At 60.8% G+C, this 26,163-nt stretch overlaps 3 protein-coding genes and 1 long non-coding RNA gene across 10 annotated transcripts in view; 2 read left to right on the top strand and 2 right to left on the bottom strand.

Moving 5' to 3' along the window:
* LIMS2 (LIM zinc finger domain containing 2) overlaps positions 1-23,002 on the top strand; it is a 43,511-nt gene extending 20,509 nt beyond the window's left edge. For 3 of the 6 annotated variants that reach the window (XM_050752564.1, XM_050752563.1, XM_050752560.1), the window contains exons 2-10: positions 3,904-4,063; positions 6,547-6,613; positions 6,903-7,023; positions 18,512-18,661; positions 19,389-19,539; positions 20,526-20,618; positions 21,205-21,253; positions 21,379-21,454; positions 22,049-23,002. In XM_050752564.1, the coding sequence (XP_050608521.1) occupies positions 3,908-4,063; positions 6,547-6,613; positions 6,903-7,023; positions 18,512-18,661; positions 19,389-19,539; positions 20,526-20,618; positions 21,205-21,253; positions 21,379-21,454; positions 22,049-22,196 (1,011 nt within the window). In that variant the 5' untranslated portion in view covers positions 3,904-3,907 and the 3' untranslated portion in view covers positions 22,197-23,002. Of the gene's footprint in view, positions 1-3,903; positions 4,064-6,546; positions 6,614-6,902; positions 7,024-13,232; positions 13,254-17,916; positions 18,098-18,511; positions 18,662-19,388; positions 19,540-20,525; positions 20,619-21,204; positions 21,254-21,378; positions 21,455-22,048 lie in introns of those variants that run through there. The other 3 variants (XM_050752565.1, XM_050752566.1, XM_050752562.1) reach the window with 3 other exon arrangements.
* GPR17 (G protein-coupled receptor 17) lies at positions 8,868-16,426 on the bottom strand. 2 transcript variants are annotated; one of them, XM_050752567.1, is made up of 2 exons: positions 15,082-16,426; positions 8,868-10,769 (listed from the first exon to the last, which is right to left on the bottom strand). In XM_050752567.1, exon 2 carries the CDS (start codon positions 10,735-10,737, stop codon positions 9,718-9,720), a length of 1,020 nt encoding a protein of 339 aa, XP_050608524.1. In that variant the 5' UTR covers positions 10,738-10,769; positions 15,082-16,426; the 3' UTR covers positions 8,868-9,717. The 2 variants fall into 2 exon arrangements, with proteins under 2 accessions (XP_050608524.1, XP_050608525.1); XM_050752568.1 differs by lacking the exon at positions 15,082-16,426 and adding an exon at positions 11,417-11,507 and having other exon boundaries at positions 8,868-10,757.
* Positions 16,455-17,787, top strand: LOC126933078 (uncharacterized). Its single transcript, XR_007718415.1, has 3 exons — positions 16,455-16,527; positions 16,626-16,651; positions 16,700-17,787. It is a non-coding gene; the product is annotated as an uncharacterized LOC126933078 (long non-coding RNA).
* A 694-nt stretch (positions 23,003-23,696) lies between the features above and the next one.
* The window catches only part of MYO7B (myosin VIIB), a 101,076-nt gene continuing 98,609 nt past the window's right edge, over positions 23,697-26,163 (bottom strand). The window contains exons 44-48 of the mRNA XM_050752579.1: positions 25,600-25,785; positions 25,096-25,212; positions 24,788-24,871; positions 24,501-24,620; positions 23,697-24,092 (exon numbers count right to left, since the gene is read on the bottom strand). Coding sequence (XP_050608536.1) covers positions 23,991-24,092; positions 24,501-24,620; positions 24,788-24,871; positions 25,096-25,212; positions 25,600-25,785 — 609 coding nt within the window. The 3' untranslated portion in view covers positions 23,697-23,990. The remainder of the gene's footprint in view (positions 24,093-24,500; positions 24,621-24,787; positions 24,872-25,095; positions 25,213-25,599; positions 25,786-26,163) is intronic.

Below are 26,163 nucleotides of genomic sequence, written 5' to 3'. Positions count from 1 at the left end.
AAACAACAGTTCTTTTTATCCAGCGCTTTGCCCGCCTGGCCTGGTGCTCTGTGCTGGACACGGGGGTGTCATTCATTCTTCACTTTGGCTCCTCGAGGTGGCTACTGTTTCTCTGGTGCACCTCTTTATAGAAGAGGAAATGAGGCCTGGAGAAGCCAGCACTTTTCTTGAGGTTCCAGGCCGGTGGCTGGGGCTATCAGGTGTAAAGCTGGGCGCGTGGGCCCAGGCCTCTTCCTCCCCTGCGGGAGCCAGCAAACGTGTACTCTCACGGTGCTGAATCTCCATTGTCTCTGCATGCTTCTGTCTGTTCGTCTTTGCCCTTGGATCGGAATGTTCTGTGCTCCTCGGTGGGACGTCATGGGGATGCAGCCCCGGAGCCTTTCACAGAGCTACTGTGAGGGGCTCTGGTGCCTGTGACTTGGCCTGGGGCAGCCCGTGGGCATAGGAGGGAGGTGGCAACCCCCACACCCCTCCTGCTTATGCCAGGCTTTGTGCAATGCCTGCCGGGCTCAGGCACCAACGATCTCACTGGAGGCGTCCGGGAACCAGCCAGGGAACTGGTTAGGGACCAGTTTCCAGGTTCGACTGTAAGATGAGCAGCAAAGTAGAGGAGAGAGGGTGTGGCCAGGCTGCTGTTAGTACCCTGGTGGTGTGTCCAGAATTGGTTCCTTTTGGGGGGTTCTTGGTCTCGCTGACTTCAAGAATGAAGCCACAGACCCTCGCCGTGAGTGTTACAGCTTTTAAAGATGGCGTGTCTGGAGTCTGTTCCTTCAGATGTTCAGATACGTCCGGAGTTTCTTCCTTCTGGTGGGTTCATGGTCTTACTAACTTCAGGAGTGAAACCACAGACCCTGGCAGTGAGTGTTACAGCTTTTAAAGATGGCGCGTCTGGAGTTGCTCGTTCCTCCCGGTGGGTTCATGGTCTCCCTGGCTTCAGGAATGAATCTGCAGACCTTTGTGGTGAGTGTTACAGCCCATAAAGGTGGTATTAGGGATCCAAAGAGTGATCGCACTAATGACCTATTGCAAAAAGCAAAAGAACAAACCTTCCACCAGGTGGAGAAGGAGCCACATTGGTGGCTGTGGTGGCCTCCTTTTATTCCCTTATTTGGCCTCACCCACATCCTGCTGATTGGTCCGTTTTACAGAGAGCTGATTGGTCCGTTTTACAGAGAGCTGATTGGCCCGTTTTACAGAGCGCTGATTGGCCCGTTTTACAGAGAGCTGATTGGTCCGTTTTACAGAGAGCTGATTGGTCCGTTTTACAGAGCGTGGTCAGTTTTTACTGAGTGCTGGTGGTTGTGTTTAGAAACCTTTAGGTAGACACAGAGCACTGATTGGTGCATTTACAATCCTTAGCTAGACAGAGAAGTTCTCCAAGTCCCCACCAGACCCAGAAGCCCAGCCGGCTTCACCTCTCGGTGGGAAGCATGGCAGCTGGGGAGTGCTAACTGAGGGTCTGTTTATGAAACGGGGAGGGAGGAAGGGTGGTGAAGCAGCTGGGCTAGCGGTGCAGGAGTGCCGGTAACCACAGGGAGAGGCCCGGGTCCCAGCAGCACCTGGCTCGTGGGAGTAGGGTCAGCCCACCTGGAAGCCAGAGGAGGCAGGCCTGTGGGTGCAGGCCCTAAACAGCAGCCCCTGGGGCAGAGAACAGGAGCCTGGAAGGGGTGCGAGGGGTGTGTGCTCAGTCACTGGGGTCTAGAGGTCTGGCTTTAAGGCGGAATCTGAAAGGCTGGCGCTGGAAGTCCTTAATTTGGCTTCGTTTTCTGGGTCCTTGGAGTGAGGAATTCCAGGCCCGGAGGCATGGGATTTCCTGTTGATTTCCGACTTCTCTTAAGAGGCCCAAGGTCTCGCTCATGGTCAGGCCCTGGAACGTCCTCCCTGTCACCTTGGGTGTGTGTTTCAGGAGAGGATGTTCACAGTGTTCTCCGGGAAGGAAACCAAGCCTGTCCTAGTGAAGCCCAGCCCAGCCCTCGAGGGTGGCTTGGGGCGGCCAGGCTCCGCCCTGGTGGCCTGTCTGGCCCGCCCTGTGAAGAGCAGCAGGGAGCTGGGAGGACTGAGGAGCAGCCGCTGGGTGCCGAGGCCTCCTTTCTTCTTGGGTTCTTCCCAACTCTTGTTGCCACCATCTCTGCTTCCTTGCCCCTCTGGCCTAAATGTGGGCTTGCATGGTGGCTTTGGTCTCCTAAGCACCCCAGGGGACAGGCCAAGGTGGACGGAAGCCCAGCATGCCCAGAAAGCCTCGCTGAACGGCCTTCCAGCCAGCCTCCGCCACATGAGTCCCGAAGCCGAGAAGAAAGAGACATCAGCCTGGGTTCCCTTTCCCAGTTTCCAGTCCATCTCCATATGGCAGCAGCCTCCTGTGAGACCCTCTGCCCACAGCCCATGCCCAGACCCTGAGTGAAGCCCTGCCCTCCAACCCTGGGCTCATCCTGTCTAAGTCCCCTCTTCTCTGTGGCTGGCACTCTTCAGGCTGGCCCTGCCCAGATCGCAGGCTGCAGAACAGCCCGACAGGAGCCTCACTCACCAGGCATTTCTCTCATGATGCTGCGGCAGTGGGATTCATCCTGGGAGGCAGGGCAGGTGGAGAGGTGTTCCCAAAGGCACTGCACTCGCGTCCTGCCACACCACAGCTGCACCCAGGCGAGCATTACCAGCTGGTTGCATCACTTCCCTGCGAGCCTGACGATCCCTCTCTGCCCAGCCTTTCAGGAATCCACGGGAGTTGAGACCCTTGAGATGGAACCCGTGTTCTCCCTTCTTAGCAAAAGGCGTTGGGTATCTGGTTCTCTGAAGGCGGTAGAGGCAGTTGGGTGTTTAGGACTCATCCATACCATGTTTTTGAGTCTAAAAGACCCCTCTTGGCCGTGCTGAAGGGCCCTGGGGCTGGAATGACTGTAGGCCTGGCTCACTGTGGGCTTTTCCCGTGTAGTTTGCATTTCACCCTTCCCAGAAGGAAACCCACCGCTGACTCTGGGGACAGGCAGTGCCCAGCATGGATGAGCTTTGCTCCCCTCACCGCACTCCTGTCTTGTCTCAAAGATTCATACTCTTGCCTTTTTTTTTTTTTTTGAGACAGGGTCTCGCTCTGTCGCCCAGGTTGGAGTGCAGTGCCATGGTCACAGCTCACCGCAGCCTCAGCCTCCCAGGCTCAAGCCATCCTTCCGCCTCAGCCTTCAGAGTGGGGCTGGGACTACAGGCTTGCACCACCACACCTGGCTAATTTTTTTGTTTTTTTTGTGTGTGTTTTTATTAGAGATGGGTTCTTGCCATATTGCCCAGCTGGTCTCAAACTCCTGGGCTCAAGGGATCCACCCACCTTGGCCTCCCACAGTGCTCTGGATGACAGGCTTGAGCCACTGCACCCAGCTACCCTCTTGCCTTCTCTGTGGTTGGGTGGTTGTGTGTTTATTGGAGGCAGTCAGTTTGAAACTAACTCATGGTGCAGAGGATGGAACCATGGAAGACTGAGCAGTCTGGGTTCAAGTGTTTACCCCGCTCTGTTTTGTGAGCTTGGGCAAGTTACTCAATCTCTCTGAGGCTTTGGTCCCTCCTCTGTAAGAGACCATAATAATAGTAGCTGCAGGATTGCCTCGGGGATTAAGTAAGAGTGCAAATACAGAGCCACTCACCTGCGCTGGGTGGTGTTTTGTGCGTGAGACTCTGTGGTCCCTGAAGAAGGGGTAATAGGGGCCCAAGTGGGAGTTGACTGGGCCCCTGACACCCCAAGGGGTGGGCACTGCAAGCACTGAGCAGCCTGGACCCTGGGTTAGAGTGATTTTCCTGACCCCGTAGAGCGTCTTCACTTTTTAATATGAGGTGTGTCTGTCGGGCACAGGGCTCTGCATGTGCCCCATCCGCGCCCCTGACCAGCTCTGACTCACCCCTTCTGTCTCCCGCCCCCAGCAACATGTCGGACGCCTTGGCCAATGCCGTGTGCCAGCGTTGCCAGGCCCGCTTCGCCCCCGCTGAGCGCATTGTCAACAGCAATGGGGAGCTGTACCATGAGCACTGCTTCGTGTGTGCCCAGTGCTTCCGGCCCTTCCCCGAGGGGCTCTTCTATGAGGTGAGGACACTATTGAGGGCCTTCTCAGACCCAGCTCAGAGTCTGCCCTCAAGGAGTGGGTGGGCTGGGCTCCATGCAGTGGTCCTGACTGGTGACAGGGCCGGGTCTGGAGCCAGCCCAGAGCCAGGCTTGAGCTCCTGCACGGGCCCATCCTTCACCTGTGAGATGTGAACAGCGCCCCGGATGCTCTGGGTGCTAACGGAGAGCCACCTTTCACCAGCCTCCTCTGGGCAGATGCTGGGCAGGCCCTGGGGGCAGGAAGAGCCTGCCCTGGTGGTGCTTGCCCTCCATGGGGACCAGACAGTGAGCACAGCAACCGCACGGCCCACCAGCCGGTGCTGATGCCCTGGGGGTCAGGCTCACAGAGTGGGGTGGGGTGGGGTGGTGCTCAGGGAAGGTGAGGTTTGGGCAGACCTGAGGGGAGGGAGCCACACACATCTCTGCAGGAAGAGCACTGGGCAGAGGGCACAGCACATGCACAGACCCTGTGGTGGGAGAACATGGGGTGTATGGAGAGCAGTAGGTGTGATGGAAGCCGAGGGCATGAGAGGAAGAGGGCCAGGCGCTGAGGACAGGGAGGTGGATTTTGTTTGGCCCCATGGGCCTCTACAGAGCCATAGACAGGAGCCACCTCGGGGTGTGAAGCAGAGGAGTCACACTGTCTGCTGACATTTGAAAAGGTGCCCTGGTCAGGCACTGTGACTCATGCCTGTAATCCCAGCACTTTGGGAGGCGGAGGCGGGTGAATCACCTGAGGTCAGGAGTTCAAGACCAGCCTGGCCAACATGGTGAAACCCTGTCTGTACTAAAAATACAAGAAATTAGCCTGGCGTAGTGGCAGGTGCCTGTAATCCCAGCTACTCAGGAGGCTGAGGCAGGAGAATCGCTTGAACCTGGGAGGCGGACGTTGCAGTGAGCCAAGATTGCGCCATTGCACTCCAGCCTGGGGGACAGAGCAAGACTCCATCTAAAAAAAAAAGAAAAAAAAAAGGAAGCTTCTGGCCGCTGAGGAGAGGGTATAAGGTGGGGCCGGAACAGAGGCTGGGCTGGGAAGCCGGCGGGACCAGGAGCTGAATTAGTACAGTCACCCAGATGAAAGTGAGGGGCCTTCACCAGCTCATGAGAGCAGTTGTTAAATCATCAACAGTCTTGCAAACTGGTTATGCAACAAAGTTTTTGTTTAAAAATTAAATTACATAAACATACAATGGGATACAATTTTATTAAAAACAGAGGTAACAAATACTCAAAGCATACCACTTGCTAATTATTTTGTTCCACTTTACTATTGTCTATGCTGCCGGGGTTATTTCCGTTCATTGTGCTGGTGTGGCCATGCACACCCCCGCTCAAGTCCACATCGATGTCCTGTCGGCAACCGGAGGTTGGCCATGATGGGAATATTCACACCGTGGACATTGGCAAACGCCCCACAGCAGGGCCTGCCTCTGTGCCCCAGAGAGCTGGCTGTTCAACATTTACCAGCACGCCACTGGTGGTTGTGGTGGCGGTGGTGGCCAGGGTTCAGATGCTGGCTCTGTTTCGAGGTAGAGCTGATGGGATTGGCTGGTGGATGGATGTGGGGCGTGTGGTCCGCCTGGCAGAGCAGGAGCTGCTGTTTATTCCTCATGGTGCCTTCAGCCTCCTGAGAAATGCTGGCTAAGTGTAGAGGCAGCAGAGGGGTGGGTAAAACTCTGGGAGGGTGCCATGTGCCCAGAACAAAGCCTGTCACACAGTAGGTGCCCAGATGATTTTCGTTGCTGAAAGAGTTTAAGCCCTTCTTGCCTCTACAGGTCCCTGGGTAGGGCTATATCCAGTTCAGTCTAGTAAGACACTCATTTTAGAGAACAGGGAAAAACCAAATTAGAAAATAGAAAATACAATTGTTAAAAGAGAGGAAAGCAGAGGCACGCTTTGGCCCCACTTGTGGCCAGCACAGGGGCCCTCGCTGGCAGCTGCCGCCTGGAGGGTGTGCACGCCGACTCCTGCTGGCCGCAGCCCTGAGCTCTCCCCACTCCCCCGTGCCCAGGTCCTTCCTGCCTTCCCTTCCTTCTGTCTCCTGTCCCTGGGTCTTCGTGGCCTCTGGGGAAGCTGGACTATTCCCACAAAGAAAGGTATAGGAAATAGGGCCAAGTGGCACTACACTTCAAACTGGATCTCATCCCTCCTGGCATAAAACGCCCTCGCCCCCAGGCTGTTCTCTGGACCCACAGGGTCCAGATCCTCAGTAGACACCAGCGGCCCTTGGACAGGTGGCCTTGCCGACCTTTCCAGCTTCCACAGGGGCCCCTCCCTTTGCACCCCACCATCCCAAAAGGGCCAATGTCCTCTGCTGGCCAGGCCTGGGACCCGCTGCTCCAGCCTCAGCCCGGCATGCGCCTGTCTCAGTGCCTCATCCCCTGCTGTCAGGTCCTGACCCGACAAGGGCCTGGGCGGCTGGTGGGGATGATAGTGCTTGTCCTCTCTCTGCGACCCCTTTGCAGTTTGAAGGCCGGAAGTACTGTGAACACGACTTCCAAATGCTGTTTGCTCCGTGCTGCGGATCCTGCGGTAAGGCCGGTGACAGTGCACATCCTGGGCTGCCTGGGAAGTGGGCAGCAGGCGGGGTGGGGGGGCGGGGGCTCAAAGGGGCACACAGAACTGGCCTAGCTCTTCCCTAACTGCCCACCTTGCCTCTCTGAGCGGCAGCCCTCAGGCCCCCTACAGGCACCACCATCTCACGAGGGAGCCCACGGGCCAGGCAGAGAGCAGGTGGAGTGTTAGGTGGACGGGGCTTTGGAGGGTCCGAAGAGAGGACGGGCACGCGCCCCCTGGCCAGCAGGGACCTGTCCTTTTCCAGGCGAGTTCATCATTGGCCGCGTCATCAAGGCTATGAACAACAACTGGCACCCGGGCTGCTTCCGCTGCGAGCTGTGCGATGTGGAGCTGGCTGACCTGGGCTTCGTGAAGAATGCCGGCAGGTGAGGTGGCCACGTCAGGCCAGAGGGGACTGGGCCACAGCCCTGCCCAGCACACCTGCCCACCCCTCCCGTGTGCTACCCACTTGCTGAGGGCCCAGCAGGGTCCCGGTGCCGCAGCCTGCACTGACGTGGCTGCCCTCCCTCCGGTTCACCTCGGGGCAGATAGTCCAGCTCCCAGTTTGCGGGGCCCCATGCTCGGCATGCTCCTGGCAGCCTCTCGGGAGCCATGAGAAATCCCCACAGTCCCCCACCCCGCCGGCCATCCCACCTGCTGACCCCACCTGTCCACCTTCCCCTGCCTGTACCTGTGCAGCTCAGTGTGGCCGGAGGGAAATGCCCACATTTACTCTTAAATTCAGGGCCACAGACCTCATGGGTACTCCAGAAGTTCCCACCTCCTGTGAAGCCTTCGTCTCTCGTTCCCCCTCCCCGAGCACTGTCCCTATAGCAGGCAGCCTTGTCTCCCACCTGCCCTGGCCCTAGCTCTGGGATGCCGTGCAGCCCCGCCGCTGTCTGAGCCCTGTTCGTTCCCACAGTTTCTCTAGGGCTCCCTTCTCCACGCCACTCTCTTGTCCTTCCTGAAGGACCGGGCTGGGGAGCTGGGTTAAAAATACTGGCTGGCCTTCGTCCCCAGCCTCTCCCAGCACACCTGCCTCCCCTTGTGTGTGCTACCCTGGCCTCATCTGCCCCCGGCCTCTCCCAGCACACCTGCCTCCCCTTGTGTGTGCTACCCTGGCCTCATCTGCCCAGGGACCCACACCTCCTCTTGACCCCTCAGCAGCTCTCACCACAGCTGCTGAGGTGCAGAAATGCCCCCCTTCTGGCACCCGGGACCCTGAGTTCCTGTGGTTCTGGCCCCCCCCGCTCCACAGCGGCACCTGCTCACTCCCTCCTCTGAGCCACCTTCCTCCCGGTCTCTCCATGGGGGGTCGTCTGGGACTCCGTGCCTGGCCCTCATGGCTGCCCTTGCAGACAGAATCCTAGAGCCCTAAATGGCACGTGTGTCTGGACAATTCTGGGCTCCACTTCGGGCCTCTCTCTCACTGTCTTCAGCTGCCCACATGCCACCTTCACCTGGTGTCCACCAGGCATCCCAAACGCAATGGGGCACAAGCAGTTTGGGATTCTCCTCCACCAACCACCAAGGCTGCCTCTGCATGTGCCCCATGTCAGTGAGAGGCAGCGCCGCCCTCCAGAGGCCCCAGCCATGCCTCCCTGCCACACCCCCTCTGTCCGGGCACTCTGCTCCCTCCCCCAGCTCCTCTGAGATGCTTCCCCGACACTACCAAGCTCTTGTCCACGCGCGGCCCACGAGAGAGGCACATGGCCTGGTGCCCGGTGTCCAGCCCACTGTCCTCGGAGCTGGGCGGTGCCTGGCATTGAGCAGGTTGTCTAAATGAAGGGCTGAGGGGGCAGACGGTGCAGTGCAGGGGCCGAGGGACAGCACCAGGGGCTCGTGCTGACCAGCAATGTCGCCGACGGTGTGTGGAGCGAGCCCAGTCTCCTTCCTGAGGCAAGCTTTGCACAGGGCCACTGCCCCAGTGGCTGGCTGGGGAAATCTGAAAGATGCTGGAAGTGTTTTGGAAAGTCAGACGTGCTATAGAAGCACATTGCCGTAAGGATGGGGCAGGGCGGCAGCTAGGGTGAGGAATAACGGCCCCTGCTCGGTCCTCCCAGCCCCACAGTGCAGACTTCAGAATCTGGGCAGATGTGCTGTGAACTGCCAGAGCCCCAGCAAGAGCCCACGAGGCTGCCTCTGCCGCTGTGCCACCACTTTGCCATTCCTGGGTCAAAGAGAGAAGTTCTGGGAAACGCTTCATGTTGACCAAACACGATAACCTGTGTAGTCTTAAAGCTACGGTTGTGTTTATGGTCTGTACAAAGAAATACAAAGGACATGTTAGGGAAATAGCTCAGGCAGAGAGAGGCCTCTCTGGAGGAAGGGGGTCTGGGTCAGTGGGAGGCAGGTGCGCAGCGCAGCCCTGGCCTGACCTGAGCTCCCATGACTACACAGGACATGCTTGTCCGGGACTGGGAGCCTGCCAAAGAGCTCTGGGGGTTGCAGGCCTGTGCGTGGGGTTACAGCAGGAGAGATCCAGAATCCAGAGCTGTGCTCAGTCCCTGCAGGCCGTGAGTGCTGAGGTCCCCTGGCAACCAGCCTGAAATGTGTGGCCTGTGTCCCTTCAACTCAGGCAGTGTCTGGCAGAGGCACCGCAGAGCGGACTCAGGGTACCTTGCACCGCAAAGGAATATTGAGACTCCCTCCCCGCCCCCGCCAGGACTCCCAGGTCCCTCTTCTGGGTCGTTTGCAGCCTGCCTTCCGGGTCTTTCTGCAGAGCCTGGTTGCTGAGCGATTCTGTAGCAGGAAGGAGGCTGGGAGCCTAGTGGGAAAGAAAGGCGTCCATTGTTCAGGGGTTGTTCTTCCGGCCTCTTCTCTCCCTGCCACGGATGAAGTCGTTGAGTGTCTAGGAGCCTTTGTAAGCATCACAAGCCCCTGCAGAGGGGTGGCCGATGGATCCCCTTCGTCAGTTCTCCCTTTTCAGGGGTTGAGACGAGGCGGTCTAGAGAAACGGTGGGCATCTGCTGAGATTTCAGGTTGCCTGTTGGGGAGGTGGCTGGGGAAACGGCAGATGCCTCTTGCTGAGTCTGCTGAGTCCTAAACAGTCTGCGCTCGGCCTGGACAGCGCCCCCTGCTCACAACTCTGACTTGGCACTCAGCGAGCTTTCGTTGGTTTTCCCTTCGAAGCTGGGAGGCGGGCCCTTGAGCCTTTTGCCACAGAGCAAGTTACACAGGGCGTGGCGGAACTTCTCAGCCACAAAGAAATACATGATGGGGTCGAGCGCCCCGTTGAGGCTGGTGAGGCAGGAGGTGATGCGGTTTCCCAGGGCCAGGACGCGCTGGGTGGCACAGGAGGTCCCACCGCTGCGGTAGTGCAGCACGTAGACGGAGCGGTTGACGTGGTAGGGCACAAAGCAGACCAGGAAGATGGCCAGCACGATGGCGATCATGCGCACCGCCTTGCTCTTGAGGCGCTTCTCCACACGCAGGCCCTGCCGCAGGCTGCGGATGATCAGCAGGTAGCAGGTGACCGTGGTGACGAACGGGAAGGTGAAGGCCACGGCCAGGGACACCAGGGCGTGGTGGGAGGCCTTCTCCCGGTACAGCTGCAGGCACACCACTGTGTGGTTGGTCTGCACGGTCTGCTGGCTCACCAGCAGCGGGGCCATGGCCACGGCCACCACCACCCACAGGAAGGCACAGGCCAGGTGTGCGTAGAGGGGCCTGCGGAGCTTGAGGGACTTGACCGGGTGCACGATGGCCAGGAAGCGGTCGGCGCTGATGCAGGTGAGGAAGTAGATGCTGGCGTACATGTTGAGGTAGAAGAGGAAGCCGGTGAGACGGCACGCGATTTCTCCAAACGGCCAGTGGTTCCCAGAGAAGTGGTAGACCAGGCGGGTGGGCAGGACCAGCACGCACGACAAGTCGGCCACCGCCAGATGCATCAGGAACACGTTGGCCGGGGTCCCGGACTTGTGGTCTCGGATGAAAAGCCACAGAGCCAGGGTATTGCCAACGAAAGCCAGGATAAAATCCAGGAGGTAGAAGGAGGCGAACAGCATGTTCTCCAGTGGCGTCTCCTGGCCACATTGCTCTGCCGTGGCCAGGGAGAAGTTGGTGATCAGACCTGGGGGGGCCACTTCAAGGCCATTCATGCTTTGGCTGGAGTCAGAGCCTGGGTATGAGCCTGGAGGAAACAAGCGAACAGTTCACAATGAGCTTGCGACCCGGGCAGCTTCACGCTCTCCGAAGTCCAGAAGTCAGGCCTCCGATGCCTTCAGAACCTCCCACTTCCAAGCTCAGCACTGCCCACGGGGCTGCTGAGGGGACCTCCTTGTCCATTTGGGGTGCGTGAGCGTCAGAGGCACGCTGAACTTCAGCACAAGGCAAATGCAGAACCAGGGCTTGGAATTTCGCCGCTATGCAGCTGCACCCCTGCCACCCGGGAGATCTGAGGCTCTTCAGAGCTGGGAGGACGGGGTCAGCACCAGGACGGGGAATGGGATGTGAGCCCTGCCTGGGTGAGGCTCTGGGTTTTCTGTTCTGCCCCTGAAGTGTGATGTCTGAGTGTCAGGGGTGGTGAGGGGTGGGGGCAGTGTGTCTCTGCGATTCTAGCTCCTCCTCAGCCCCAGCCTTGGCAGGTGGGTTCTGCTCATCCTGAGTGCCTGGACCCTGCCTGATCCCACAGGTGCACTGGCCGGGGCGTCTCTACTTCCTGCTTCCCCTGCTGGCCTCTGACCATGGCTTCCCCGGCACCTGACTCGCAGGAGGATGCCCCAGGATGGCAGCAAGGACTGTGCCCTGGGAGGTCAGAGGTCTGCTCTTTTTACCCGCCTGAGAGTTTCAGCGTCTCTCTTGGGGGCTGTCTGGAGCCAGCCCACCAACTCCGTTTGGACATCCTGACAGGTGGGGAGACCTGTGTTTAGGAGAAGCCTGTGCCTGGGCATCAGGCCAGCTGGGAGTATTTTCCCTCCCAGAGTAGATGCACCACCAGGGGGCAGCATCTCCTCCAGGAGGGGAAGACCCATTTTACCCCGAGTCAGAGACACTGGCCAAGGCTGTCCAGGTCAGATCTGTAGCCCCAGAGAGGCCTGGAGGCCCCCTGGCTTGCCCACGTTCGAAGGCCAAGTGCAGAGCCCCGTGACAGGCCTAGGTAACAAGTCATGTCCATCTGGCGAACCCTGAGTCTGGATAGGGTGCTCCCCACCCCCGCAGACAGAGAAACCCACTCCTGTTTTGCTTTTAGTCAACTCGGAAGATTCAGGAAGGAGAGTGAGGGTTCAAACACCCTGCCTCTCCAACCTAGGCCTGCGAGTGGGGGTGTGGGCAGGTGGTGGGGCCAGAGCAGCCCGGATCCAGGGCAGGACAGCGGGCCTGGCCTGCCTTTGAATTGGGGTCACCAGCGGGCTTTGGCCAGGTGGATGCTGATGATGGCACAGCTTCTGGGGTTCCTCTGGGCACCCGGCTTCCCAGTACCCACAGTCCCCACCCTGCACAGCCAGGCTGAAGCAGAGGCTGGAGAGGGGTTTGCAGAAGAGAAGCTGGCATCCCGTCTGCGCCCATTGCAGGATGGCAGCAGGAGGGGAGGAGGCAGGAGCCACAGACCTGGCAGGGTCCTTATCCTGGGCGAGCCTGGCTCTGCACCAAGCAGCCGGAGACCTACCTGCAGCAAATTCACTCTGCACATTTCTCCCTGCCTGTTTCCCTCTCTGCCTCCCTCCCTCCTTCCCTCCTTCCCTCCTTCCTTCCCTCCTTCCCTCCTTCCCTCCCCCTCCCTCCCTCCCTCCCTTCCTTTTCTTTCTTTTTTTTTTTTTTTTTTTTCAGGGTCTCGCTCTGTCACCCAGGCTGGAGTGCAGTGGTGCAATCAACTCACTGCAGCCTCAATCCCCAGGGCTCAAATGATCCTCCCACCTCAGCCTCCTGAGTAGCTGGAACTACAGGCACACACCACCACGCCCGGCTAATTTTTGGTAGAGATGGGGTTTTGCCATGTTGCCCAGGCTAGTCTCAAACTCCTGGGCTCAAGTGATCCTCCCTCCTTGGCCTCCCAAAGTGTTCGGATTACAGGCATGAGTCACTGCACCCAGCCCCTCTCCTCTTACTCCACAGGGCTGTCTCAGGATGCTGGTGGCATGGGGCAGAGAGGGCATGATGACTGTTCACGGGCACAGCAGCTGCTCGAGGAGGAGGCTGGAGCCATCCTCACATAGAGGAGAAGCAGGCACAGTGGTGGCCCTAGCCCTAGGGAAGGGCAGGCCGTACCCTTCCTCAGGAGAGCGAGCGGCCAGCTGCTGTGGCCCTCACATGGAGGGTGAGGGCTGGCCCAAGCATCTGGCCATCAATGTCCTCAAGCAAAGGGGAGGGCAACTGCCTAATAATATTACCTTTTAGCTATTTCTCTAGGCAGGTTCCCCTACCTGAAAAGATTCCCCCGGCTTCAGAGTGTTTGAAGATGCCTGAAGTTCTAACACCAGAGATGGTTTCCTGCCACTTCCAGGAACAGGGTCTGTTCTTAGTCCCATGTGGAGGAGTTCCTCACGGGGACCCCATTCCCCAGGAATCCAGGTTTCACAGACCTGTGACTTGGGCTGGATGGTCTCGGCCGGCACTTTCCCTAGAACTGCTAAAACCACAGTGCGGTGCGGGCGGAGAGCTGAGGGCCGAAGGCGGGGTGAGTGATCCTCGGGAGAGGGAGACAGGCTTGGCTGGAGCCCTGGGGAAGGGCTGAGGGCTCTGAAGGGGGCTGTGGAGGAGAAGTAAAAGGAGGGAGGGACACAGCCCTTGACAGGGCCTGTGAGGGAGGGGAGGACAGGGAGCAGGTGCCGTGGGATGGCGGGGGGGGGGGGGGGGCTGTGACTTTGAGGGTGTCGTGTTGCACGTGCTGGGGGTGAGGACCCAGAGACTGGAGGAACAGGGCTCCAGGGCAGGTGCAAGCAGAGAGGACAGCAGAGAGGACAGCCCATGGTAGATGGGAAGAGCACACAGGTGTGCTGTTTTCAGGTTGGCAGGAGAGGAGCAAGGTGTGTGCGGGGAGGCCCTGGAGACTGGAAGAGGAGAGGGGGGCTCAGTGAATGAGGGGCCCTTGTTAGAACATGGGGGTGGGAAGGGGCCAAGTTGGGTGCGCTCCACCCTAGACTGTCCCTCGGGCCTGTACTGTGCCCCACTGTGCAGGCATCACCTGGCCCCAGGAGAGAGCAGCTCATAGGTACGACTGACCACTTTGCCTGGCATGGTGGGGGCCTGGCTGTGCTGGCTCAAACCAGTTTTAGCCCCATTTTACAGATTAGGGAATCAAGGCTGAGTGTCTGCTAACTTGCCCTAGGTCACTTGACCAGGGGACATTGGCCCTGGAGCTGGAAGTGAGACCAGGGAAACCCTGGTCCCCCAGGGGACTGCCTTGCCTCTGGAGACTGCCAGGGCACCTCGGCCAGGGCAGGAGTGTGACTCAGTCTCAGAGCTTGCCATGGAGTTGTCTCCCAGGCTCAGCACCTCCTCCCGGCCCTGGGACCACTCCTTAATTTTAGGGGCCCGCGTGTGGAATGAGAACGTGCAACCCCTTGCTCAAAAAGGAAGAGTTTCAAGACAGTGACAGCAGAATGTTACTGGGCTTGGGGCCCTGAGTGACAGCAGAGGTGGCATATCTCATGGCACTAGGTGGGTCTGTGGTGCCTCCTGCCTCCAGCCCTGGAGTCTCAGCCTGGGCACTGCCCTCCGCTTCCTGCCCCGGCCGAAGGGCGTCCACCTCGCCCTTTCTGGGACTGAGACTCACTCCATCTTAAACCGCTTCCTGGTTTGTTTAAGGTTTGCTGAGGTTTCTCCTCCCTTTCTGTCCCTCGTTTGAGGAGTTCTGATACTGGTTGTTGCAGTTTGGTCTGAGATGGGCCCCGCTTCACTCTCCATTGCCCTTTAGAAACGAACTTCAGCCTAGACTCACTGGTTCCTCACGGCTCACTGCTCAGATGGCCACTGAGCGGGTGTTCCTAAGAGGAAGGTGCATGGAACGGGCCAGGGCCTGGGCACTGTTGGGTCCCATGGCTGTGGGTGAGCTGAGCGTCTAGGACAGGTCTCAGGCCTCTGTGGAGGTGGCGGGTGGGCACGCGTGGCCTCAGGGAGGGCCTGTGGTAGCAGCTGCCATGGCCAGGTGGTGGCAGTTGCCTTTGCACTAGCGCCAGTCCATCCCTGGCCTGAACCCTCTCCCAGGCATCTGGCTCCCGTATGGGTCAAGGCTGTCTCATGGTTAGGGGCAGGGGTGCTGCCATTGCAGCCTGGACTGCGGGCAAGCCACTTCCCCTCTGCAAGCCCCCATCAGCGGGACAAAACACCGCTTTGTGGGCTGCTGTGAATTCAGACGGGTCGGCCTTCAATGCACAGGTCAGACCATCACCAAAGACATGGCACGAGACAGGCTGCTGCCCGTCTCCCTGGGCAGGGTTCCCCGCTGAGTGTTTCCTCTGCTTAGTCCTGGGCTCCCAGCCCGCCGCACCCGGCCTGCCCCTTACCTCTAGCCGCTGGTCCAGGAGGAAGGGGCAGGGGTCTGTGGGGCAGCAGGTGATCTCCGCCCGTGGGTGTCGGTGGCAGAGGGCTCTGTGCCGCTGTGGGTGGAACGCTGGCTATTTAAGGAGAAGGGAGACCACAGCCCCTCTGGCCCTGAAAGGCTGCTTCATTCCTGAGGGGTCCCTTGTGTGGCGGCCGCTCCTCTGGCTGCGGCTGCTGCCACCAGAGCGTGAATATTCTAGTGTGTCCCTAGCCCGTGCCCCCCGCCCCCAGCTTGGCCACAGAGGCTGAGTGTGTGACTGTCTCAGACTCAGAGCAGGCGGGGGCTGGCTGGGGGGCTTAGGCTGGAGCTGAGGGACACAACAGGACGTTTCAGAAGGGGATGATTTCCTACTGATGGGGGGCAGGGAGGGGCCGGCTGCCATGGCAACAGGCGGCGCTCTCAGGCCTGCGCCCGCAGACAGCGGAGGGGGCCTGTGATCGAAGGGTGGGAGTCCGAGGAAGATTGCTCACTGAGTGAGAGGCGACTCTTTGAGGACACTTGCTGTAGGGTCCTTGTGTCCTGCCCCGTATAATGAGGCCCCATTTGGGCATGCCGAATAAATCATGGCCTTTATCTGGAGCGAGGCACAGCTGCAGGAGCCTCATAATGGGGCGCTGTCCTGCCGGTGGGGATGCGGCTCAGCTCAGAGGCCGGGTGCCCGCCGGTGCAGCTCCCCTTCGGCACGGGAGCCCGTGAATCCGAAAGCTGGCCACGGGGCTCCTCCCTGGCGTGGCTCCCGGCTGGGGTGGCTTTGAGTGCTGCCGGCGGCCGCCTCTGAGACTGAGTGAACAAAGTTCGTTTCTGTCTTTCTAAAAATGATACATCCAGCAACATGGGAAGCCAAATCGCCTTTCCTGGTTTCAAAAGACTTTACATTTTGTTGTTTAAACATTGAAAACTGTATGTATGTGGCTAGCATTTCGGGGGCCGTATCTTAAATTTGTTTCTTCGCGTCACCCCGTGCAGCTGGGATTATTGCCCCATTTCACAGACAAGGAAACTGAGGCTTAGGCACATGAAGAAACTCACCCATCAGCCAACAGTAGGAAGCGACAGAGCCAGGATTTGAACCCAAGGGCGTGTCCCTCCAGAACTTAGGCTTCGTGTGTGTGTGTTTTGTTTTTCTGCTGCATTTTGAATTTAGAATTCTTAGATTCGATCCTAATTCAATCTGAAAAATAATTCTGAAGGTCACCGTTAGATCTGGTGCTGTGATGTGGTCTGTTGAGAAGCTGTTTCCCATCTGGACTTCCTACGAGAGAGATGGGCTTCCCAGTCTGTCTGGCCTGAGAGCCAGCTGGGTGCGAGGTGTCTGAGCCAGCCGGGTACGAGGTGTCTGAGCCAGGGCGCAGGTTGAGGTGTCTGAGCCAGCCGGGTGCGAGGTGTCTGAGCCAGGGCGCAGGTTGAGGTGTCTGAGCCAGCCGAGTGCGAGGTGTCTGAGCCAGCGCGCAGGTTGAGGTATCTGAGCAGGTGCAGGTTGAGGTGTCTGAGCCAGCCGGGTGTGAGGTGTCTGAGCCAGGGCGCAGGTTGAGGTGTCTGAGCCAGGCGAGTGCGAGGTGTCTGAGCCAGCTGGGTGCGAGGTGTCTGAGCCAGGGCGCAGGTTGAGGTGTCTGAGCCAGTGCACACGTCCCTTTCCTTTTGTGCCTGCAGGCGGCTGTCTGGAAGAATTGGCCCAGGCTGGTTGGAAAGGTGGTGGCTTGAAGCTAACCACCCTCAGCAGGGCATTTCTGGGCTCACAGAGCTTCTGTTATGGGGGTGGTCACTGTCGATGGCTTCAAGGGCATTGACCGTGGCGATGGAGTTTTCAGGCATTGAGCTGATTTCTGTATCTTTGAAACAGAAGTAATTCCTCGCGGGTTGAGTGTTGTCCTGATGCTCTGGAGGAGTCACCAGCATGTGGAGTGTCGTCATGGGGCCGAGTCTGGGACAGAGGCACTGCAGGGGGCATGGACTGGCCGCCACAGGCGCCAGGTGGGGCAGCTCAGCCCCAGACCTGCTGAGGAGGTGGCCTGGGGTTGGGGCTGGGGCACAGGTGTCTGGGCAAGGGTGGGCTTCAGGGATTGTGGTGATGAAGACTGAAGCCACAGGCCACAACTGCTTCCCATTCCTGGAGCGTAAGAGCCAGGGCCCTGGCCAGTGTGGAGGGGAGATGATGCCCACCGTGGCTCCCTTCCTCTCTTGAACAATCATTCATTCACCCAGGCATTCCATCAACTGACCCTGAGCTGCTGCCCCCTGCTGGGCCTGTAGGGTCTCGGGGAGGCACAGAGAGCCAGTCAGCAGCTTAGCAAGTGGAGGCTGGGCCTTTGCTTGGGCCCCTTGCCCTGCACACAGCTGATGAGGAGACACCCCAGGGCAGGTGGAGCACAGTACCTGTGCAGGATGGAGTCCAGACCCAGCAGTAGCAGGTCCTGGGGTCAAGGGAGGAATGCTGAATGGGCGGCCCTGGCATCTGGGGTCTGCCCACCATAACCTGGGTGGGGATCTTGGGTCTGAGATTGGATCTCTTCAGTGTCCTCCCTGACCAGCCTGTCAGAGGGGCCAACACGGCGTCAGCAGCCGTGGAGGCTGGTGAGGGGTGGAGAGGGCCCCTGTGGCTGGGGAGCCTGGGAAGGGAGGCCTGGATGCAGCAGGAGCGCCAGAGAGAGATTCGGTGGCAGGTGGGAATGGGGGCGAGGGGTGTTGGATTGGGGGCTCTGTGTATCTTTATCTGGGGACTCTGAATCTAGATTCCTGCCACCTTTGAGGTCCAAGGAAACAGAAACCATGCTGATTTGTCTCCTCGTTGAGAACACAGCTGTTGTCCAACACAGCAAGCAGCATCAGAAATTATTCTGAGGCCTTCACAAAAAGACTCTGTAATGACAGTTCCTGGGTTTGGGGGCCTCCGTCTGACATAGCTGTGCTTGTCTTTGGAGACAGAAATCGCCTGTACGTGTTTGGGCCCTTCTTCATCCGGCAAACCCCGAAGGAAGGGGGTGAGTGGGCCTCCCGGGACACCCACCGGCCACTCTGCTGGCCACAGTGACACTATAACTCGTGTGTGTTAAATACATTGGGAAAATAAAAGTGTTTTCAGCAGATATCAATTAAGTGTCTACTGTATTCCACAGCATGCCCTAGGCTTAGAGAAAGTAGAAAGAGGAAAAAATATGATCCAGAGGCAGTGAACTCGGGCGTCCTGGCGTCTTCCCTGCTGAGCGTGGGTCGCATTTCCAGGACACTCTTGTGGCCTTGTGACTGGGCAGCCTGCTTTTCTGTACCCTGGGCTGAGCCCCTTTGAAGCCCCCAGCTGCTCAGCGAAGTGGCAGGGGTCTGGGCTCTCTTCTCCAGGAGGTGGCCGGGCTGTGTGGGAGTGGGGGGTCTGCCCCTAATGCCCCTGCCTCCCGCAGGCATCTCTGCCGGCCTTGCCACAACCGTGAGAAGGCCAAGGGCCTGGGCAAGTACATCTGCCAGCGGTGCCACCTGGTCATCGACGAGCAGCCCCTCATGTTCAGGAGCGACGCCTACCACCCTGACCACTTCAACTGCACGCACTGTGGGTAGGTGCACGGCCCGGCCCTGCAGTGCGGGCGGCGGGGAGCCAGGGCGGGCCCAGGGTCAGGGCGGTGGGGCCTCCACCTGGGGAAGTGTTGAGGTGGGAGAGGTGAGCAGCGTGGGCAGAGAGAGGGGTCCCGGGAGGGGGGGCCGCAGGGCAGAAGTGGGCCAGGGGCCGGGAAGCGGCCATGGCAGGAAGCTTCTCTCTCCAGGGCTCTGTTCGGGGGGCACTTGAGACTCAGGAGGCAGGTGGGCTGGCCCTAGACTGCAGGCGAGAGTTGAGGTGGAGCAGCAGAAGGGACCCGAGGGCTAGGGGGGCAGGCAAGAGACCGGGAGTGGGCTTGGCGCTGGTGTTAGAGACAGGAGTTGCACAGGCAGCCCCTCCGCCCCTGTCCTCACCCACCCCCACCGTCCACTCCAGTCCTCTCCGTGCCTGTCCAGACACCCGGTGGGGTTTGGAGGAGGAGGGGGCCGGAGAACAGACCTGCTTCTCAGAGGCCTGGGTGCGGAACACAGGCCACTCTTCTGGGCTGTGCGGGAAGTGTGTGCTCCAGGGCCTGTCTGGGGCACAGGAAGTCTGCACAGAGCCCGGAGATCAGAGGGAGCTGCCGCCTCGGCTCTGCAGGCACAGAATGGGCCCCTCGGGGAGCCGCGCCCCAGGGTGGCGGCGCTGCTGGCATGACCCTGCAGAAGGGCACGGGCGGCACCTGGGGGCTGCACACTGTCTTCCAGGAAGGAGCTGACGGCTGAGGCCCGTGAGCTGAAGGGCGAGCTCTACTGCCTGCCCTGCCATGACAAGATGGGCGTCCCCATCTGCGGTGCCTGCCGCCGGCCCATTGAGGGCCGAGTGGTCAACGCGCTGGGCAAGCAGTGGCACGTGGAGGTGAGCCAGGCTGGCGGGCACGTGGCCTCAGGTTGGGGGTGCCCCAGCTCAGGGTCACGGTGAGAGCAGAGCCCAGGCTGCGTTTCTGGCTCCCGGCGAGGCCCTTCCTCTGGGGCACTGCCCCTCGCTGTGCTCAGCCGGGGACACCAGCCTGCCCCCGGGAGCCAGGAGACCCGAGTGCACACGCATGGTTGGGTAGCTGTGCCCACCTCTCTTCCCCCTGCTGGCGTTCTAAGAGACTCCAAGGTCAGGAGAAAACCCTGGGGGCAGTTTGCCCAGGGTGCTCTGGGGGTTGTGGTTGGCAGAACCCACTATGTGGACAGCGCTGTGCAGACACGGAGTTGAAGAGTTCCTCAGGTGTGAGCACTGGGCCACCTGGAGTGCCCCCGCTGGGTGGTGGGCTCTCATGTTCTCATGGGTACACTGGGATCGGTGAGCCCACCACCTTCCCTGATGACCTGGCCAGCGCTGTGTCCAGAAGCTGTGTTGGGTGGCAGCTGGGGTGGGAGGCCATGCCCCCAGCCCTCATCCTCACAAGCAGATCCCTGGGGGAATGCAAGGTGCTGCTCAGTGATCCCAGGCTTGCAGGGGGTGCCTGCAGAGGCCCCACGTGGACAGGCTGGGCCGCCTCTGCCAGCGAGGGCCCACGATGCCACAGCATGGGGCTGGCACCTGACTCCTGGGGCTGAGGCTGCCCTCTGACTTCCTACTGGGGGAGGCCAGACTGGGAGGGGATGGTGACTCGCAAGGTTCCCATCGGTCTCTTAGAGGAGGGGTGGGGTCTGCTGACCCCAGGGCGTTCACAGAGGTGTCAGCCCTCTCTGCCCAGTGTGAATCCTGAAGGGCCTCCACCTGCCCAGACTCTGCTTCCTGTCCCCTTCTGTCACTGCTGCCTCCTGGGGCCACTGCTGTCCCCGGGTCACCACTGTCCCTTGGGGTCACCGCTCTAGCCCTGATGCCGCCCGGCCCGCCCTCTGTCCTCGCAGCACTTTGTCTGCGCCAAGTGTGAGAAGCCATTTCTGGGGCACCGGCACTACGAGAAGAAGGGCCTGGCCTACTGTGAGACTCACTACAACCAGGTGAGCCCGGCGCAGAGCCCTCAGGGACGCGGATCTGGAGGGGTGGCCAGGAGAGCTGCCGTGAGCAGGGGAGGCTGTGGGCACCCCCTCAGGAGCTCTGCCAGGTGCTGAGCCCAGGCCTGCACCCTCAGCCCTGGTTCCTGGCCTGGGGTCTCGAGACCCAAGCAGCTCTCTCAGCCTCAGTGTCTTCCTCTGAAGAATGTTCTGGGGCTGGTGTGAGGTCCTGGGCACACGGGGCTGACAGTGCCAGCAACCCCCTCCCTCCCTTGCTCTGGTACAGAAGGCGGGGGCGGGGGGAGCTGATGGGACACGGTCACCACCTGGGCCCACCTCCTCGCAGGACAGCAGCAGCCAGAGCAAAGGGGCCTTCTGGGGAGCAATGTCCCAGCTGGTTGTCCTTCCCGGGGCAGGGGGTGGTTCTAATGGGTTGCAGTGCCCTCAACCCAGTCTTGCAGCTGGGCCCTGGGAAGCAGGGCCTGGGAGATGCCTGAGAGGGGCCGGGTTGGAGGGCCAGGCCCGCTGCATGATGGCCCTGGGCTAGGGTGTGACTGCCTGCGGCCGCTCTGACAGCCTGCTCGGCCCACAGCTCTTCGGGGACGTCTGCTACAACTGCAGCCATGTGATTGAAGGCGATGGTGAGGCCCTGTGTTCCCTCCCCCACCCCACCTGCTCTCCTGGGGCCTGGGTGCTGCAGCTGTTGAGCCCAGCTGCGCCTGTGGCAGCCTAGCCAGCCCTGCTGAGTCACATGCTTCCCTCACAGTGGTGTCGGCCCTCAACAAGGCCTGGTGTGTGAGTTGCTTCTCCTGCTCCACCTGCAACAGCAAGCTCACCCTGAAGTGAGTCCTGTGATCGTGGGATGGGGCTCAGGGTGGAGGGGGCTCCTGCGGGTCCTTCCTCTTAGCAGCCCTCCTGCACACCAGCTGGGTCTGGCCTGGGGATATGGTGGGGACAAGGGGCATCCCGGCCCCATACCGCCCAGTGAGATGGGGGCAGGTCCAGGGACCCCAGGGCACAGTGAGAGGAGGAACACTCGTGCCTCCAACACACCTGCCAGAACCCTGGACTCTGGGGAGGGACGGGCGTTCCAGCCCAGGGAACAGCATATGCAAAAGCAGCAGTGTCAGCTGCTCATCCAGGAAGCCTCAAGGGGTGTGGGATGGCTGGAGTTGGGAGTGGAGAAATGGTATCCAGGTTTCCAAGGGCCGTGGGGAGGCATAGAGGGTTCTGGGGTGTCAGAACCTGAGAGAAGCCTCTGGGAGGGAAGGGCAGCCTCAAGGCCCTTCTCATCCCTATGCTCTCTGGTCAGGTCACCCTAGGGCCTGGCCTGCTGGCTAGGAGAGGCTGGTGTGGGGAGGCCCACTCCATGGTCACCTGTCTGGGTTTAAAGGGGTGGGCGTGGGGCTCTGCTGACAGCTCTGCTTCTTCCCCAGGAACAAGTTTGTGGAGTTTGACATGAAGCCCGTGTGTAAAAGGTGCTATGAGAAGTTCCCACTGGAGCTGAAGAAGCGGCTGAAGAAGCTGTCGGAGCTGACCTCCCGCAAGGCCCAGCCCAAGGCCGCGGACCTCAACTCTGCCTGAAGGGCCTCTTGCACGGCCGCCTCTCGGCCCCTCCGCCTTCTCCCCTCCCGCGGTCCCTGCTCAGCCCCCTCGGCCCGGTCCACCTGCACCTTCCGCACCTTACCCTCCCCTTCTCCTTCCTCATTGCCTCCTCCCTTCCTGTTCCCTCATCTCTGCCTTCCCCATGTCTCTCTTCTCCTTGGCTGTGGCTTCCCTCTGTGAGGAGGCAGGAGCTAGGCAGTGGGAGCCTGTGACCCCACGTCTGACAGCCACAGCCGCCTGTGCCCACAGCTTCCGCCCACAGACCTCCAGGGACAGGAGCAAATTGCACCACAGTTCCCCGCCTGGCCCTCCCCAGGTGGCTCGGTAGCTCGTGCTGTCCTGTGACAGCCCCTGCCCCAGAGCAGCCCCACTAAGTGCATGTGGCTCCTGGGCCACCCATAGCCAGGGCAGCCTGCTGGAGCCACAGGGCCAGGGCCACGCAGAGGGAGGCCTCTAGGAGCCACCTGCAATCCCTCTCCACTCATTCAACCAGTGGCACAGTGTCCCTGTGCCCACACTGAGCCAGCAAGTCCTGCTGTCCACACCCACAAGCTCCCTGGAGGGACAGGACCCACCTCCATCCCTCGGAAGGCCTTCCTGGAGTCCCACCTTGGCCACCCCCGCACCCAGCTTGGGGCTTGTGCTGAGCCTTTGGGTTGGGCCAGGGTCCAGGAGGTGGTGGGGTCACAGGTGGCTTGTTAGCACTGCCAGGGAGGACGCTTCCTCTGCGGCCGGCGCAGACCCGGTGCGGGGCTCACGCTTGCACAATGAAGGCTTGTTCACACGACCACAGCAGTCTGCGTGGTTTGTGGCAGGGGTTGGGAGTGGAGGGATGGCAGCGGCTGTGAACACACTGCTGCTGGGGCAGTTGAACAGAGGGACAGACATCAGACAGACAGGCACGAGTTCAGGGGGCCCTAGCCTCTATCCCAGGCCAGGCTGCCATAAGGGGTTGAAAACTAGCCCTGCCAGGACCTCACAAGCCTGGGTGGCCAGGTCCACATTAAGCTGTCCCAGTGGGCAGAGGAGGGGTGGGAAGGGACAGGACATGCCAGGGAGCGGGGGAAATCCAGGCTTCCAAGGTGCTATATCCAGCTCTGGCCACTGTCTGGGCACAAGCTGGCCTTAGCACGAAGCCAGCAGCCAGAGAGCCGCACCTCCACCCCGGCCTCCTGGGTGCCGCGGGTGGCGGGTGGCGGGTGGCGGGCGGGGACGACAGAAGGTGTGAGGAGGGGCCTGGGAGGAGGACTCTCCCATGAGTGCCCCTCCCCAGTCTGAGAAACAGGAAGGAAGGGAGGGGGAGGAAGGAAGCAGAAAGAGGGAGGAATGAAGTCATTCCTGGAGAATGCAGCTGCCCTCCCAGTTCCCTGGGAAAGTCGCAAGGCATTTTGCTTTCCCTGCGGCTCTCTGCGGGCCAGAGCCTCCCAGGCCCCATGTCCACCTCGTGCCATACCCTGCCCCCTCAGACACACTCGCTTCTCCTGCCCCAGGGGTTTTTACTGAACATTCTGGTGGGCTGGGGTTGCGGGGGGGTCCTCTCAGCCATCCACCAACAGCCTGGGGGTCCGAGACTCCCGACCCACACTGGGTCTTCTCACCTCCATATGCAGCGCCCAGTACAGAGGGGGCCACCTGCGGGGCTGAGTGGGCTCGTATGGGGGGCAGCATGGAAGGCTGCCTGCCGAGGACAGGCCCTGGGCTGAGAGGGCCTGGGAAGGTGCTGCCAGGCTGGAGGTTGACAGGGTGCCTGAGCAGACACGCCAGCATCCGCTGCTAGGCACTGGCCAGGGCTGGGGCCTTGGAGCCCCACTGCTTGTTCATGGCACTCAGGAGCTGCTGCACATATGAGGTCAGCAGGTCGTCCATCTTGTAGCCCTGGACAGGGGACAGGGTGGGTCAGAGTTGTGGGTGCAGAGGGCAGGTGGGGGTCCTGGACTCAGGGACCACCTTCTCTTCCTCAGCACCCAGCGGTGCAGGGCATGAAGAAAGGGCAGGCAGGCTCCTGCCATTGGCACCGTCATTTCTGCCTGCCCTGCTGGGGCTAGGTCTCCCTCCCGCCTCAGAACGGGCCAAGGGTGCAGGGGCTCCTGCCTGGCCTTGCCACCTTGGCTGCTGGTCCTGGGGATGCACCCAGTCCCCCTCCAGGTCTGCTGGCCCCGCCTGGGCCCTGTGACTGAGCCCTCTTAATGAGCCACTTGAAAGGGGTGAGGGTGAGGGTGGGGAACCCAGTCTCCAGCCGCTCCATCCTGTGCATCCTGGCTGGGAGAAGGGACCGGCGCTCACCAGGGAGGTCTCACACAGCAGGCGGCTGCCACGGCCCAGGTTCCCCAGCACCATGTGGAAGTAGGTGCTGCCGCTGCTCCAGCTGGAGATCTTGGTGAAGGGATAGGTGGTGAGCAGGTCCTGGGGGCAGAGAGGGTGGGTGGGCAGGGTGCCTCCAGAGCCCAGGGGCTGTGTGTGTGTTAGGGGACAGGAGAGAGGCACGACACACCGCAGAGGTGACTGCAGCCCCACCTGCACGGGTCCCTGGACTTGGTGGCCCCCAGCCCCTCCGGAGGCCCGGCAGCTACCTTGGTCTTGGGGTGGATGAGCAGAACCCCATGCCGGTTGATGGCGATGAGGATGATGTCCGGGTAGGAGGGCTCCGAGGTTTGCTGGGAGGGAGGGAGGGACACAGCGGTCCTAGTCCAGCCCAGGAGGCCAGGCTGCACCTCCTAGGAGCTCACCTAGGCCACGTGCACATACACACACACGCCCACGCCCTCCAGCCTCGTGGCCAGTCCCACCCAAGACGTGTGCTGGTTGATGCTGGGCCTGCCGGGGCAGAGCTGAGCAGAGCCTGCTTGGGCAGGAGGCCCGGGCGTGGGGCAAGGCCTACCTTCACCTCGAAGAAGGCAGACCCGAAGGTGGGCCAGCGGCAGATCCACTTCAGGAAGGCCACCTTGGCCTCCTCCACTGTCTTGTCCTTGTGCTTGTCATAGGCCAGAAGGATGCTCTGGGGGAACAGGAGGGCCAGTAAGGGCTTGGGTGCTGAGGCCCGGCAAAGCCCTGGTGGGGGCAGCACCTGCCTACCCCAGGCCAGTACGGTGGGGTGGGGTGGGGTGGGGTGGGGTGGGGTGGGGTGGGGGTGGGGAGTGGGGAGGGGTGGGGTGGGGTGGGGGTGGGGGGGGGAGTGGGGAGGGGTGGGGAGGGACGCAGCGCAGGACAGTCTCGGTGGCGCCGTGGACAGCGTGGGAAGGCGTGGTGTGTGCAGAGCCAGCCCACCCTCCACACCACCCGTGTGCACCCATGTGGTCTTGGAGCCCAGGCAGGGCGTGGCACTGGGGCAGGATCCCAGGGAGGAGCAGCAGCCCAGGAACCCTTCCCCAGCCCTGTGAGGGACCTTTTTCCACTCCTCCAAGGACATCAGGCGTGTGAGGTCCTTGGGCACCAGTTCCCTCAGGATCTTGGAGACATTAGCCAGCTGGGACCGGTCGTTGTTGAACTGGGCCTTGTAGATGAGGCCCGCCAGGTGGATGGCGTCCTCCCGCGAACACTTGTGGAACCCGCGCAGGTACTTGGGCAGCTCCTGGGTGGTGGACACACTGGGCATGCTGGGTCTCCGGCCGCGACCCGCACGCCCCCAACCTCTTTCCCGCTCAGATGGTGGCGACCTGGGGCTTAGCCCACCCCATCCAGGACGGACTGAGCAGGGTAGAGTGTCAGGGCAGGGGAATGACCCTGAGTCAGGGCAGGCCCCCTGACATCTGCGTGGAGGTGATGGCCTTGCTCCACCCATGTGGTTGGCCCTGCAGGCCATGGCCACTGTTCCATGGGCCACAGGACCCTCTGTCCCACCCTCCCCAAGTCATGCTGCAGGTGCCAGTGCAGTCACTGTCCCCAAACACTGTTGCCCTCTGCTCCTGGTTCCAGAGCCCTCAGGGGCTTGGTCTGCCTACCACATGGG

Source organism: Macaca thibetana, chromosome 12 (genome assembly GCF_024542745.1).
Source record: "Macaca thibetana thibetana isolate TM-01 chromosome 12, ASM2454274v1, whole genome shotgun sequence".
NCBI classification, from domain to species: Eukaryota; Metazoa; Chordata; class Mammalia; order Primates; family Cercopithecidae; genus Macaca; species Macaca thibetana.
Note: the sequence above shows the minus strand (reverse complement) of the source record. Positions and strands in the feature narration are given on the sequence as shown.

What these genes read in the sequence shown, in the direction of transcription:
- GPR17 (XM_050752568.1), bottom strand. Translation starts at nt 11,480, where the DNA reads ATGTCCAAACGGAGTTGGTGGGCTGGCTCCAGACAGCCCCCAAGAGAG. An exon ending in AGAGACGCTGAAACTCTCAG is followed by an intron (nt 10,758 to 11,416) that starts GCGGGTAAAAAG and finishes GCTCATACCCAG; the next exon opens with GCTCTGACTCCAGCCAAAGC.